Raw genomic sequence first — 16,669 nt, forward strand, 5'->3', positions numbered from 1 at the left:
CTCGCCCCTCCTTGCTCCTACAGCACCTTGCCCACGTCTCTGTTTCAGCAGGTGTCACTCTCCGTGCTCCAGAACTCACCACCACTTGAGTCTCCCCCTACCTTCTCCCAGCACCTTTCCTACTCTGCATCCCAGCAGGGGCTATGCTTTCAAAGGTGATGCACTGAATACATAAACTGGAACCATGGCTAGGATGTGTGAACATTCCAGGAAGGGCTCTGTAGAGAACACTGACTACCCCCTAGCCCCCATACCACTGCCACCACCCACCCTCCCGTTCCATTCTGAGGCAGTCTCGTGGCGAGGAGGGTGCTGAGCCCACCCATCTCTCTGGGGTTAGGCCTTGGCTGGCAGTGATAAGAACCATTTAGCTCCCTCTTTCTTTGGTAGGGTTTTCTGTTACTTTGCACAGAAGGTTCCAGGTTGACACAGAATTCTCTCCTCAGAGTAATGGATGACAAACTCCCAGTGTCATCCCAGGGAGTAGGCAGTGCCTGGAAATCAGGACATGGCTGACAGCAAGATAGGGGAGGAACAGAAACCCACAAGGGACACCAGAAGGACCAGGGTTTGAAGGCTGGCCTGGCTAAAGGCCAGACCAAGGGATGGGGTGGAAATTCGAGAAGAAGATAAATGTTGAGGCCTGGCCAGCCTCCGGGGGCAGAAAGGGAAGGTCTTACAGATAAGCTAAGTGCAAGATCAAAGAGATGGAGAACCAAGCAGGGTGAGGGGTGAAACCAACATCTATTGACTATCTACCACGTGCCAGGCACTGTAGCAGTGGGACCTGTATCAGTCAGTCACCGATCATTTCCTCATCGCCTACTATGTGCCAGGCACATAGGCAAAGCCCCTGCTTCCCAGAGCTTACAATCAGGGGGATAATAATCAAATAAGTAAACATATCAATAATTTCAGAAAGTTAGGGTGCTATGAAGAAAAGGAGGGGGATGAAAGAGAGAGCAACTACAGAGGGGAGTAGGAAGGGGGAATGGAGGCAATCACAGAACGGGTAATCAGGGAGGGCCCCTCCAGGAGGTGACACTTAGGATGAGGCCTGAATAATGAGGGACCCAGTCCCACAAAAAGCAGAGGAAAAGCCTTTTGTGTACACAACTTATTACTTTTTTTCTCCTTTTATTATGAAAATTTTCAAACATGCAAAAAGTAGAGAGAACAGTATAAGAAAGTCCTGTGACCCTTTCACCTAACTTCAGTAGTCCTTAACACATGGTCTTGATTCATCTTTGTCTTCACCCACTACCCCCATCCCAGACTAATTTTAAGCAAAACCCAGCATACCACAGCATCCATAAATATTTCAATATATATATCTAAGGGATAAAGATTCTTTTCATAATGAACACAATATCATTGTAACACTTTAAAAGTTAGCAATTCCTTAGTGCTATCACATCTCCAGTCTATAAGCTTTCATCAAAATTAATGGTGTGTCTTCCAATGGTTGGAAGACACACCATTCTCTTATGAACCAATAAGAAAGACAAATGCTACCAATCATAACTGCAGAATGCTCTGATTTTAAGAGACATCCTAATTTCAGAAATGTTTAAATATTTTTTTTAAAGTGGCTTAGAGCAGCGGTACCCAACCTTTTTGGCACCAGGGACCGGTTTCGTGGAAGACAATTCTTCCACGGATGGGGGGGTGGGGGGTGGAGATGGTTCAGGCGGTAAGGCAAGCAATGGGGAGCAGCAGATGAAGCACCGCTCGCTCCCCTGCCGCTCACCTCCTGCTGTGCGGCCCGGTTCCTAACAGGCCCGGGGTTTGGGGACCCCTGCCTTAGAGGGAATTCCCTGGTGGTCCAGTGGTTAGGACTCTGCACTTTCACTGCCGAGGGCCCAGGTTCAATCTCTGGTCAGGGAACTAAGATCCCACAAGCTGCACCACGTGGCCAAAAAAAAAAAGAAAGAAAAAATGCCTTAGAATTGATGAAATGTAGCACTTTATTTCACTCTCAAAACCTCTTCCTATGTTAGCATTCACTGTTCCTATTTTAAAGACAAGGCTGAGAGGCGGGGTAGCCTGGACAGTTCTCAGAGTGCCTGCAAGTGTGTATGTACTTGGCTGAACTCCTTGTGTCCCTGTGCGATCTTGTCACAGGGTTCTGGCTCGTGCCTTTGACCCTGCGGGAGGCTCAGGTGGGCCATCAGAATCTAAACGAAGATCCCTACATCCCCTCTCCTCAACCAGCCCTCCCTCCTACCAAGAAACAGGAAATTTCTCCTCTCATCCCTCTCAGGGTCTTCTAAGTAGCTCCAGGTCCCTTTTCCTAAGCGCCAGGACAGTTTCTGTAGAGGGCTCTGAGGCTACCCAGGCAGCAGCCCAGGCTCTGCCATCACTGGGGTGGCCTTGCCACATGAATAGGCTTATCTGAGAGTCTCTGAGAGGGGCTGGCTCTTCTCAGCCCCCTTTACATTCTCATGCCTGCTTCATCTGTAGGCTGGAGGCATGACCACGCTGGTGCCCTGAAGCGATAAGGCATTCCCACCAGCCTTAGCCAGTGGGACCTGAATTCTTGGACACGCTGGTCTTCTGAATCACGGAAGTGGTTACTTAGCACTGTGCTCCACAGTGGGGAGTCCAGCCCATACTCAAGGAGAGGAGAATTAGGCTCCTTATTTTAAAGGGAAGACTATCAAAGAATTTGTAGGTATATTTTAAAACCACCACACATGAACAGAATGCAGCAGGAGTAACAGTATGTGGCTTCTAAGACCAGGTCATAAGACACTGAAGGTTCCTCTTTGTTCCCTCCCATGGACCATCCAATCTGGGGAAAGCCAGCCACTATGTAGTGAGGACACTCAAGTGTCCCATGAAGAGATCTATGTGGAGAGGAACTGAGGCTTCTGACAGCCAGGACAGCCCAGACAGACTTTCCAGCATATGATGGGCCATCCTAAAAGCAGATCCTCCAGCCTCAACAGCCCCAATCAAACCTTGAGATGACAAAAAACCCGGGTAGCATTTTGACTACAATCTCATGAGAGACTCCCAAGCCAGACCACTCAGATAACGCACTCACAAATCCTTGACCCACAGAAATTATGCGAAATAATAAACGTTTATTGCTGTTTTAAGTCATTAAGTTTTATGGTCACACATGCGCTGAAATAAATCGCAAGGAAACTATCAGACAGGCCTGAATTGACATTTTATAAACCAACAGGCCTGTACTCTTTTAAAAAACGTGACTGTCCTAAAACACAATGAGAGTCTGAGGAACCATTTCAGACTAAAGGAGACTAAAGAGGCAGGACAACTAAATGTCCTACTTGATTCTCAATTAGATACCGGGTAAGGAAGAAAAAAGTTGCTCTAAAAGTTGGGACAGTTGGAAACATCTGATATTGTATAAATTTCTTGAATTTGATAACTACCTTCATGGTATCTTGAGAGAATGTCCTTGTTTTCAGAAAATACACACAGAAGTAACAAAGGATAAAAGATTATCATCTCTGTAACTTATTCTCAAATGTATATAATACTATAGGATACATAAAGAAAGAGAAAAATTAAGTAAATGTGGCAAAATAATGAGTGGGTCTAGGTGAAGGATATAGAGGATTTTGGCTATTCTAGCAAATTTTCTCTAGGTTTGAATTTTTCAAAATTAAAAGTTTAATACAAAAAGAAGAAAAGAAAATTTTTAATGTTGCAAAGGGTGTACCCAAACACCAAGCCAATTCTGCCCTATACGTATCTCAATCTTAGTGGCCCTGTCCAAGGCCCTCTCCTTTCTCACTCATTCCCACTTCTACCAAAACAGCTGCCCTCTGAGGATGTGGAGGAAAAAGAACACTTGTACACTGTTGGTGGGAATGTAAGTTGGTGCAGACTGTGGAAAACAGTACGGACATTCCTTGAAAAACTAAAAATAGAACTACCGTATGACCCAGGAATTTCACTCCTGGGTATATGTCTGAAAAAAACCAAAAACACTAATTTGAAGATACATGCACCCCAAATATTCACAACACCATTATTTACAATTGCCAAGATATGGAAGCAACCTAAGTGTCCATCAACAGACGAATGGATAAGAAGATGTGGCAGAGGGCTTCCCCGGTGGCGCAGTGGTTGAGAGTCTGCCTGCCGATGCAGGGGACACGGATTCGTGCCCCGGACCGGGAAGATCCCACATGCCACGGAGCGGCTGGGCCCGTGAGCCATGGCCGCTGAGCCTGCGTGTCCAGAGCCTGTGCTCTGCAACGGGAGAGGCCACAACAGTGAGAGGCCCGCGTGCCGCAAAAAAAAAAAAAAAAAAAAAAAGATGTGGCAGATATATACAATGGAATACTACTCAGCCATAAAAAAGAACAAAATTTTGCTATTTGCAGCAATGTGGATGGACTTGGAGGGCATTATGCTAAGTGAAATAAAATAAGTCGGACAGAGAAAGACAAATACTATATGACATCACTTATATGTGGAGTCTAAAAAAATACAACAAACTAGTGAATATAACAAAAAAGAAGCAGACTCACAGATACAGAGAACAAACCAGTGGTTATCAGTGGTGGGGGGGTGCAAATTATTGGACGTAAGATAGGCTCAAGGATGTATTGTACAATATGGGAAATATAGCTAACATTTTGTAATCAATCTAAATGTAAAGTAACCTTTAAAATTTGTATAAAAATCTGAAATTTTTTTAAATTTTAAAAATAAAATAGAACAAAATAAAATTAAAAGAATAAAAAGTCATAGACAAAAATTTTTTTAATTAAAAAAATGTTGATGAAAACAAAAACAAAAAACAGTTGCCTTCCTCCAAATATATGTTAGAGCAAAAAGAAAACACACACATATATGTATAAGAATATTAATAATTATGCCTGGATTTAATATTCTCTGAGTACTAGACAGGGTGCATAGAAAAGCCACCACAGCCCACTAGAAGCATCAGAAAGAACTGCTTATACTACATGAAAAAAAAATGTGTTTTTGTGAAACTAAAATTAAGATTTTTTTATCTTTAAAAACAAGGTAAAGCTAAAATTTAGTTTCACATATGCACCAGTCCAAAGAGAAATGAGTAGAAATAAGGACAATGAGGTTTTCAAACATGAAATTTATTCAATTTAAACGAACTGTCCTTTAGTTTGAAATCACATCCTTATTGTTTTGGATTAAAATTTATTTCTTCTCATGATGGGAGTAAATAGGAGAACAAGACAAGCTCTGTTTGACCAAATAGAGTTGGGACTGTATGTCAGCCCCTCCTCAGTGTTTTTGTTTATGTGTTTTCACTGCTGTGCAAAATCCAGAAGTTCAAGGGCACTGTTCTCAAATGTCCAGGTGGGCTATTTGTGTGCTCTAAGATTACAAGATAACAATTTAGCAATATACACTCAGAGCTTTCTTTTTTTATTATTATTAAACATTTTTTATTTTTGGCCACGCTGCGCTGCATATGGGATCTTAGTTCCCCAACCAGGGCCCTCAGCAGTGACAGCTTGGAGTCCTAACCACTGGCCCACGGAATTCCCTACACTCAGAGTTTTAAAATGTTCCTCTTCTCATTCATCTCATATCAATACACCTAAGAATTTCTCACCCAAGTGAATAATCAGAGATACCCTGAAGGAGGCTTGTCGTAAAAATTTTTCTTTGTAACATTATTTATAATAGTGAAATTCTGTAAACAATTTAAATGTCGGAGGATAAACATTCATGATTGCATGAAGAAATGCTATATGGCCATCCAAAGCCATGTTTTCAGAGAATATTTAGCAATAAAAAAAGGATGACCACTCTCTGACGTTTAATCAGAAAAGCAGGGTACAGATCTATAAACAGCATCATGTCAGTTCTTCGAACAACAAAGTGTGTGTGCATGCACTCACACATAAACAGTAAACAATAGAAAGAAATATGCCAAGAATGTTAACAATGGTGATCTCTGAGCAGTGGGATTATCACTGATTCTTATTTAATTCTTTATATTTTTCTGCATTCTAAAATTGTTCTATAGGGCTCCCCTGGTGGCGCAGTGGTTAAGAATCCGCCTGCCAATTCAGGGGACACGGGTTCGATCCCTGGTCCGGGAAGATCCCACATGCCACGGAGCAACTAAGTCCGTGTGCCACAGCTACTGAGCCTGTGCTCTAGAGCCCGCGAGCCACAACTACTGAAGCCCATGCGCCTAGAGCCATGCTCTGCAACAAGAAAAGCCACTGCAATGGGAAGCCCATACACCACAACGAAGAGTAGCCCTGCTCGCCACAACTAGAGAAAGCCCACGTGCAGCAACAAAGACCCAACTCAGCCAAAAATAAATAAATTTATTTAAAAAAAATAGTTCTATAATGAACATGCATCATTTTTATAATCACAAGAAAGATTTTTAAAATGCTGAATCACATTTCTTTAGCTTGCCATAGCAAATGTCTTTACTGAGTAATATTTAACATTCTGCCCTCTCCTTTTTTTGTTGTTGGCGTAGTATATTTTCTCCTTTGTTCTTTAATATATCGCTTTACAATAGCCAAGACATGGAAGCAACCTAAATGTCCATCGACAGATGAATGGATACAGAAGATGTGGTATACACACACACACACACACATATATAATGGAATACTATAGCGACATAAAAAAGCGTAAGATAATGCCATTTGCAGCAACATGGGTGGACCTAGAGATTACCATACCAAGTGAAGTGAGTTAGAAAGAGAAAGACAAATACCATATAATATCATTTATATGTGGAATCTAAAATATGACACTAGTAAACTTATTTACAAAACAGAAACAGACTCACAGACATAGATAAAAAACTTATGGTTACCAAAGGGAAAAAAGGGTGAGGGAAGGATACATTAGGAGTTTGGGATTAGCAGATATAAACTACTATAAATAAAATAGATAAACAACAAAGCCCTACTGTATAGCACAGGGAACTATATTCAATATCCTGTAATAAACCAAAATGGAAAAGCATACATATATATATATAACTAAATCACTTTGATGTACACTAGAAAGTAACACAGCATTGTAAATCAACTATACTTCAACTGAAAAAAAAAGAAGATAAAACATCCTTTAAAAGCATTCTCCTTCATGAAGTTCAATATGTCCTTCCTGAATATCTCTAAATTTGCATCCAGGAAAAACACTTTCCCCTTTTCCTGGGTGATAAAAAGCTGTGCATCCTTCCATTAAGCAAGGGCAGCTATGCATCACTCAGGGTTCCGCTTCTGCATAGGAGATAAAAGAGAGCTCAGAACCAAATTCACTGCTAAATCATAGTAAGCCATCCTTTCCTTAACTTTCTGGTATAATCCATGTGCTTTGTAAGGGCAGGGGCTGAACTGTGTTTTTCTCTGTATTTTCTGCATGCTTTGCAGAAAATACCTAGTAATACCTAGTAATAATAGTAACATTTATTGAGTGCCTACTACATGATAGGCAGCGTGCTAAGCATTCTACATGCATTATTCCCTTTAGCCTTCAAAACAACCCTACTGGGTGTGGACTACCATAACCTCCACCAGTACAATATATGTCTATGTATTTTATGGATATGAATGAATGGGTGCGGCAAATACTTCCAGGTCTTCTCTTATATTATATTTAGGTTATCACATAAACATCTTTAAAAAAATGAAAATTCATATCCTTTGAAGAACAGGCCAGGGAGGTCATAATATACATAGGTGTGTTTTATTGGCCCAGAATGCTTTCTCCTTTCTTCATCTTACTGCACTTTGCTCTTTCAGGAACCATGCCTCCTGCACTCTCAAGCTGTATGGTTTGTGCAGGGCTGGACACACACACACACACACACACACACACACACACACACACACGCATACATACAATGTGTGTGCACACACTTGTGTATACATATGCACATATACACACCCCTCTGGGAAGGTCACATGCCCCTGGCCTGACCAATCAACATTTTCCTGATGAAATCAGTTGAGTCCCTGTATTCAGGGCCCAGAATAATCTGAACCCAGTTCTAATCTCAGACTTTACTGTCATAGAAGTCAATATATTTTCTTTTATATTTAAGTCAGTTTGCATTGAGTTTTCAGTCACTTTCAACCAAAGAACCCTAACTAAGAGAGAAAATAAGTCTTTTTTTAAAGTGAATATAGGACTTCCACTCAAGGCAGTATGAAAGATTTAAAATATCTGGGAACACCTCTTGGTAAAGGACACCCAAAAAATTCTTGATAAAATACTTAAAAAAAATCTTTTAAATGCATGGATCAGCTTACAAAAAAGTAAAAGAAGTCCTCGGAGTACAGGAACAACAAGGAAATCTATGAACCTGGATATCAAAGGTATCAGACAGAGCATAAAATAAGTATGCTGACTATGCTTAAATAAATAAAAGAGGACCTCAAATGAATGACAAAGAAACAAGAATGACAGACAAATTTAACTCAGTATAGACATCTCACAGCAAAGAGCAAGCCAGGGGACAGTGGAATACTATCTTCAAATGCCAAACTATCAACCTGGAATTATATACCCAACCAAACTATTTTTTGAGAACAAGAGCAAAATAAAAACATTTTCAGATAAATAAAACTGAGTGTTTACAACAATAACCTTGTCTACAGCAAGAAATACATGATATCTTTCAGGAAGAAGAAAAGAATCCCAGAAAGATCTCTGAGATCCAAAGATGACCATTCAGGAAAGAATGATGGGAAGAGAAAATGGTAAACGTGTGGATAAATGTAAACAAATACTGCATTTTTAAAAATGTCTAATGTGTTGGTTTAAAAAGCAAGACAGAATTAAAATAGTGGAGTAAAATGACATACAAATTGGGAAAGAAGGTGATCAATGTTAAAGCATTCTAGGATCCATAGTTATCGATTAACTTTAGACTTTTTTCAGTTAAATATATACTTTCAAATTTACCACTAAAGATTGGAAATAGATAACTGCCAAATTAATAGAGAGAGAAAAATGGAACCAGAAGGTTCTATGGGTTCAAAAAGCAGTATGGAAAAAAGGGAAAAAACATAGAAAAAGCATAACAAATAGAAAGCATAAGTAAGATGGCATAATCAAACACTAAAGTATCAGTAAGCACAGTAAGTATAAATGGCCATAACTATCTAGTTAAAGTCAAAGACTGTGAGTCAGGATTTTTTTTTTAATGATAACACAAAATCCAGCAACATGCTAATTAGAGACATGCCTAAAAGCTAAGTCACAGAAGAAGTGAAAATAAAAGGATGGGAGAAGTTATCATGAAAACTCTAACCAAAAGGAACATGTTCTGTAGACTTAAGGTACTGATTCAAAGAAAGGACGCCACTCTGACAACCACAAGATGGGTCTAGGAAAAACTAATAAAATAGCCTCAGTTTACAACCTTGTCGGGGAAGCAAAGAAACATCAGTCTAATCTCCACACCATGTGTGATGTTTCTCCAAAGGTAATGGTAAGAGAACAGACAAGCAGGCTACCTCTCTGCAAAAAGAGAAATCTTAACCAACTCCCTCCTGCCAACCCCAGCAAGACACAAACACTTTCTTTTGCTGAATTACCTATTTAGAGCTATTTTGAGACTCTTTGCCATCCTAGCACCCAAGTCCTAGTCCTTAAACTCGGATACACACTCTGCAACTATAGCACTAATACGGCTAAAACCAGAGCAAGCGTTCAGGAAATGCAAACACCTGTGTGTATTATTTACACACTTTTCTAACCAGCGGTTCACAACTCCTTGGCAGTGGCAGAGAACAGCTGATGTTCACATGCGTGGCATCCCCATACATGTGCGGTGGAAATGCAGAGCCCCAAGGGCGCTGTCACTCCACCTTTCTCTCCTGCTAAAGAGGTCAGAATGCAAATGAGAATAACAATATAGGATTATCTCAAGGCTTCCCTTATCTATGAAAACTAAAACTTCATGTAAGTATTGGTACATGATTACCCACCATCACTTGTGACACACCTTGTAACTGACTGTGATGTCACCACGAGTTTCATCTGCATTTGACCTGTTATCAATCCCCACTTTGTCTAATTCTGGTATTCTCCCACAGCCTCAAAAGCACCCACCCTTAATCTTCGGAGCGAGAAATCCAAAGGCTCTAAGCCAGTAGCTTTCAACACTAGTTGCACATCAGCCTCAGCCTAGGCCCTACCCACCAAAACTCTATTTAATCATTCTGGGGAAGATCCCTCACATAATTTTTCAAAGTTCCCCAAGGCCACAAACCCAGCTATCTGGCTCCCCACTTTGGCCTGCTGCCATCTCACAGTGAAAGTTCCCTCTCCTCACTAGGCTCAAATGAGACGATATTTGTGAAAGAGTTTTGCAAACCCTATACTTACTACACTACCATGCAAGAATTCCTTGTCATCCTCCTCCCTCCTCCTTTTCCTCCTCGATTCAGTGCCGTAACTAATAGAAAAAAAGCGATGCACTAATCTACTGGCATGTGAATTATTAGCCTCACAGAAGGGCCAGGGTCTACATCAAGTCTTGAAGAATTAGAGCCAATACTTCGAAGTGTCTCTATTAGCTACCAAGGCTTGCAGATGCCAGAAGAACCAAGCCAAACAGTCCCTTGCCTATGATAACACACTGATCCCCTGTAGTGCAAAGACTTTGGTTAAAAACGTGTGTGGGCCTTTGTACATACTCATGCCTGAATATGTTCTCACCCACTTACCCGTGTGTATATTTTTCAGAATCTATTTCTATACCTGGAAAAGTCTAGAAGGATACACAGCAAAATGTTAATAGTGGTTCTTCCCAGGATGGTAGGTTTATGGATGATTTTTCTTTTTTTTTTGCTTCTCTGTATATGCAAACTTTTCTAGAGTGAACATGTATTGCTCTTATAATTAAAATTAACAGATAAATAATTGCCTCCATATCAAAAGGGAGGATGGAATAAAAGATCTGGGTTCTAGATCAGCTCTGCCCCAGATCTGTGTGTTACCTTGGGGGCATGGCTTTTCCTCTCTGGTTAGATTGGATGCTCCCTCAGGACCTTCCCTCCTATGACATTCAAGGATCCTAACCACACCTCTGCTTATTAATTAGTTCTAACCCTCCCCCTCACCCAGGACCCCGACTGTGAACTCATAATCTGCCATTCTGGTTTCTCAGGCTAAATCTCAACACCTTATTAGGTCCTCACGCCCGTATGAACTATAATAAAAGTGAGTCTTCGTGAAAGGCCTTGACACTACTGGCTACATCTAAGTTATACCTCAAGGCCTGGCTGGGCTGAGACCGACACAGATGGAGCTCACCTTTCTCTCTAGGCAAGAATGACCCAATAGGCCTTGCTGTAGGAATTAAAGACAGGAGGCATTCACACTCCTTATCACGCTGGGTTTGGATTAACTTCCCAGGGTCATTGCAATAGCAGGATCTATAAGCAAATCCTGATAGGACACAGAGCAGCTGTGTCACCATGGAGATGGAACACCATACGCCCCACAGGTCATCCACAATGTTTCAAAGAGACTTCACAACCTGGGACAACAGAGGAAGTTGGAACTTGGAAAAGAAAAACTTTATGACCAATCCCTGGACGACTCTTAAAAGCAACCTCTTGAGTGTATTGTTGGCAACAGGGAAGGCAGGAAAAACTAATAAGAACTGAGTACACAGTGTGTTCCCAGGTGTTAGGTGTTTTATTAACTCCTAGGTTGTGTTATTTCTACTCATCCCCTATTTTGCCGACAGGGAAATTGAGGCTCAGAGAGGCTAGATAAGTTGCCCAACATCACAGAGCTGATGAGCAAAAGAGCCACGATTTTATTTCACATGAGCTGGGTCTGAACCCTGATTCTGACCTGAAAGCTTCCCCTAGACCTTGCCTCAGTGAGCACCCTTCGTGTTTCAAGGAGATAAACATATATTCAGCCATTTGGCTGAAGAGGAGGAACTACCACCAACCCCAACAAACAAAGCTCGACTCAAAAAGATAAACAGTAAAAATGCCTAAGGTAAAAGCATAGGCTAGGCATGAGCAGATCCTGAAAAACAGCAGAGACAGTTAGGTGCAAATCCATTCAAACTTTGCCAGTGAGGGCAGAGGTGGGGCCTCCTCCTGCAGACATTCATGCTCTCTCTGACCAAGGACGCACAGAGCAGTTGCCTAAAATCCTGAAATCAGCACAGTACCATGGGGGCCAGGAGGGTCACAGTCCCCCAAGGCCAGTTCCACCACTTTCCAGCTGTGGGGCCTTGGGTGAGTCACCTGACCTCTCTGGGCCAATTTCCACACCTGTAAAGCAGGAGGGACAAGGAGCAGGGAGGAGTGGCAGATGCCTGGTAGATACAGGAGGTTGCCCACTTGGCTCCAGAACCCCCTCTCTGAGCCCTCTTTCCCTCAAAGTCTTTAAGGAGGGGGCTCCAGCAGGGACCTGGAAGATCCCTACCAAAAGAGGAAAGGAAATAGAAGGTCAGGAGGGCCATCCTCCACCTGCCAGCTTGTTCCCTTCTTACCTAAGCAGTGGGTACAACCCCTCCAGACAGCAGCTCCTATAGGAATTAGGCCTCTGACCACACAGGTTCCAGGACTGTGTTACCCACAGGAGTCAGCTCTGCTGGACCACAGCCAGAAGGAGCCCTTCCCAGCAGCCGCTCCTTCCTGACTTCCTCCACTTAAAGGTCAGGAGTACCAGAGAGAGGGCAAGGAGGCTTGCGACTTCCGACTTGCCCTTCCAGGCACCTTTCATCTCACCTGCCAGGCGGGCCCTCCCCTCCTGGTTGATTCATGGGCCCTGGTGCACACAGGTAAGTGAATGAAGCCTGTCTCGAACCCCACAGGTCCTTAGCTTCGCCAAAGCAGGACGTTACAGGCGTAACTGGACTGGGGGTGCCTTTGGACCCAGGAAGGGCACCCAAAGGGTCTCATCTGAAACCTGTCTGCAGATTTGTCAATTTCTGAGATTTTTCTATGTTCATTTTTTAAAACTTTCTCCCCCACCCCGCAGTATGAACACTTTCACTGCCCACTTCCGAGTGACTCAATAAGACGCGAGATCCCCAGGTCTTTCGAGACCCCGGTTCCACCTTGCCACTTCACAGCTGCAGAAACTGAGGCCCGGGGACTCCGAGGGCGGTGCTTCTCCCGCCACCTGGGGACTCACAGAGGGTTCCAGCGCTCGGGCAGGCGGCGGTGCAGCGAGATGCGGTCGCTGAGGTAGATGTTGATCTGGTGCAGCCGCACGCTCTCCTCCTGCAGCCGCAGCTCTTCGCCCTGCAGCTGCAGCCGCACTGCCTCGCCTCGCGCGCCCAGAGCGTCCTCCCGCACCGGCGGCCGCGGCAGAACCGGGTCTCGCCGCCCAGAGCGCGGGGTGCGTGGGAGTCCTGGCTCGGCCGTCCCGGCCCCGCGCCGCGCCCGCAGCACCGAGCCCAGCCCGGCCAGGGCCAGCAACGCCAGCAGTACCAGCAGCGCCTCCCGGCCGCGCCGAAGCCCTCGCGGGCAGCGCCTCCACGCCGCGCGCCCCAACATGCGCCCGCCAGCTGCGGCCAGCGCCCGGCGCGCCCCGAGGCGTTGGCGCAGCCAGCGACCCGGATCCCGGAACCGGCGCGCCGCCCCGCCCCCGGCCCGCCCCACCTGCGCCCCGCCCCCTTCCCGCCCCTCCTGCCTGCCGAAGGGGCGAACTTTTACAGGGTCCTCAGGAGGGCTCGCTGAGCCGTGCACCTTCTTGGTGGGCTGTGTGCTTTATTAAAAAGGTAACGGCCGTAAAACCCTCAGCTCAGCGCCTGGCAAGTCGTAAGCGCTCCGTAAATGTCGGCCGAATGCGCTGTGCAGGGCGCTATGAATTTCACTGCCATTATCTCATCTGACCCCTACACAGTCCAATAAGAGAGGTACATTTTACAGATGAGGAGACTGGGGCACAGTGAGGCTAATTTACACCGGGCTATCTCATGGAGGCCTGCAGGCATACCGACCTAAGACATACTGCTCGGATCCCTTGAATAACAAACCCTCCTCTGGCTCCCTATTAGTCGGTAATGTTTCTTATTCCTCACTTTACAGACGCCTCCAAGAAACTTATCAAAGAAATGAACTATCCTCTCAGAAAAACACGCAAACACACCCATGACTGCACACACCCCAGGCCATCCCTTCATGTTAAGTAGCCCGGTTCCTGGCTAGAGGTTTCCTTTGGGAGGATTGGGAGAATGAGGAAGCCACAGGGGTGCCGGAAATATTTAATAGGGTCCAGACTAGAGTGAGGCATGAGGCTCTCTCCAAGGCGGAAAATTGAAGTGTGGGCCAAATAAGCCTCAGTAATCAAAATAAACAATATTTTTCAAAATCAAAATGAATGCAAAAAATCCATGACAACAAAATACCAAAATTTTAAAGGCAGAAAATCTAACCCTGTGCTTGCACAGCTCACTTCACTCACCTCACCCTAATCCCAGCCCTGATTCTATCTCTTGATTTTAGTGAGGATTACATAGATAAATACATATGTAAAAATTCATCAAGTTCTTCTTTAAAACCCATGCGCTTGACTTATGAAAGTTATATCTCAATTTTTAAAAATAAAGAAATAAAAGAACAAAGAATAAAAAAAGGAGAACCCCTAGCCTCCAGGACAAGTGCCGAAGTCCTCAGCTTGACTGGAGAGACCCCCATAATGTGACTCCAAATTCTGTAATGCCTATCCCCCCAACCACTGGGGGATAGGGGAGGCATGGTTTCACTCCAGGCCTTTGCATAGGCTGTTCTCTCTGCTGGAAATGCCCTTCCCTACCTAGCAAACTCCTACCCATCCTTCAACACCCTGCCAAAAGCCACCTCCTCCATGAAGCCTTCAGCAATTCCATGGTTTTTTAGGTAAACGTATTTAAAGATCACATCATCCTTTTGTGTATTAGTCAGGGTTCCACAAGTGAAACAAAAGCAGGAAGAGATATATTAAGAGATTTACTGCAAGAAATTGGCTTATACAATTGCAGAGACTGGTGAAGCAAGTCCAAAATCTATAGGGCAGGTCATCAGGAATGACAGGCTGAAACTCTCTGACATAAGCAGAAGCTACAATCCACAGGCAGAATTTCTTATTTTCTAGGGCAATCTCAGTTCTGCTCTTTAGGACTTTAACTTATTAAATCAGGCCCACCTAAACAATCTCCTTCCTTAAAGTCAGCTGATTGTAAATGTTAACCATATCTACAAAATACCTTCATGGCAACATTTACATTAGTGTTTGATTGAATAACTGAGGATTAAAGCCTAGCCAAGCTGACGTATCAAACTGACCATGTCTAGTAGTTTCCGAGAATTGCCATAACAAACTACCACAAACTAGGTGGCTAAAAACAACAGAAATTTATTCTCTCACAGTTCTGGAGGCAATAAGTCTTATTAGCAGAGCCACATTCTCCCTGGAGGCTCCAGGCGAGAATCTGTTCCATACCTTTCTCTTAATTACTCATGTTGCCAGCAATCCTTGACATTCCTTGACTTGTAGATGCATCACTCCAATCTCTGACTCCATGGTCATATGACATTCTTCTAGTGTGTTTGTCTCTGTGTCCCTTCTACTCTTCTTCTAAGGGCGCTGGTCATTGGATTTGGGCCACTCTAATGATCTCATCTTAACTTGATTACATCAACAAAGACCCTATTCCCAAATAAGGTAACATTCATAGGTATCAAGGATTAGGACTTCAACAGATCTTCTGGGGAGACACAATTCAATCCATATCACCATCATACTTTGTTACAGCCCTTCATACTCTGGCCTTGTTAAAAAAAAAAAAAAAAAAAAAGAATGTAAAGGATTAAGAGTATGGGCTGTGGTCACTTTATGATCCCAGAAGTTGGTTCAGTGTCAGACACAGTAAGTGCTCAATTCATGGCTGGCTTTGTGTCTCACACTCACTTAAGTAGGCACCTGTTTGAACTCAGTGGGGAAGTACCTGATGGAGGGCACAGCCCGGTTAAGTGCAGAGAAAAGTTACTCCCAAAAGGTAACAAACATGAATTCTTTAGGTCTTCTTGCTGGAAGGGCCTCAGCAACTCAGTCTGGATGTTTTCAGAATCTGCTCCTAGAAATCCCAAGGGAAAAGCATCCAGGAAAGTAAAAAGGAGGCTGACTGGACAGGGCTCCAGTTATTCTCCCTGAAACCAGAGCATTGACACATTTATTTGCTTAATCCTTTGAGCTTCCTTATTAGATCATCGAAGCCTCGTCTCTAATTACCAGAGGACTTGGTAACCAGGCCAAAGGAAGTACGTTGTCCAGGCCCACAGCTGAACAGTAGCAGAACAGGAAATAGAACAGAATAAAAAGGTATGGTACAAACTGCTAGATGTCTGCCAATATCCAATCTTCTCTTTTTCCTTCTCTAGAATCTTTTCAAAAATGTGTTTGTTTCTCTGGACCCATTGTCTTCCAAAATAAAGACTATATTTCCCAGCCCTCCTTGCAACTAGGCATGGCCAAGTGACTAAGTGTGCCACCAATGGGCTATAAGTGGTGGTGTCAAATAGGGCTTCTGAGTAATGTCCTTAAAGGAAACTTCCTTACCTTTCTTTCTTGCTGGCTGGATTATGGCTATGAAGACTGGAGCTCAAGCAATCACCTTGGGTCATGCACTGAGAATGGTGAAACACCATGGCAGAAGGAGTCCAGTTCCCTAACATTGTGGACACTGAACCAGTCC

The 16,669-nt window shown here is 43.6% G+C and overlaps 1 protein-coding gene across 4 annotated transcripts in view; it reads right to left on the minus strand.

The window, feature by feature from the left end:
* Window positions 1-13,497, minus strand: part of GALNT12 (polypeptide N-acetylgalactosaminyltransferase 12) — a 39,579-nt gene extending 26,082 nt beyond the window's left edge. For 3 of the 4 annotated variants that reach the window (XM_027105389.1, XM_027105388.1, XM_027105390.1), the window contains exon 1: window positions 13,126-13,493. In XM_027105389.1, the coding sequence (XP_026961190.1) occupies window positions 13,126-13,490 (365 nt within the window). In that variant the 5' untranslated portion in view covers window positions 13,491-13,493. Of the gene's footprint in view, window positions 1-13,125 lie in introns of all 4 variants that reach the window. The other variant, XM_027105387.1, reaches the window with a different exon arrangement.
* Window positions 13,498-16,669: the final 3,172 nt, after the last annotated feature.

This window comes from Aethalodelphis obliquidens, unplaced genomic scaffold (assembly GCF_003676395.1).
Source record: "Aethalodelphis obliquidens isolate GAN/ISIS:26980383/991018 unplaced genomic scaffold, ASM367639v1 scaffold7, whole genome shotgun sequence".
NCBI lineage: Eukaryota > Metazoa > Chordata > Mammalia > Artiodactyla > Delphinidae > Aethalodelphis > Aethalodelphis obliquidens.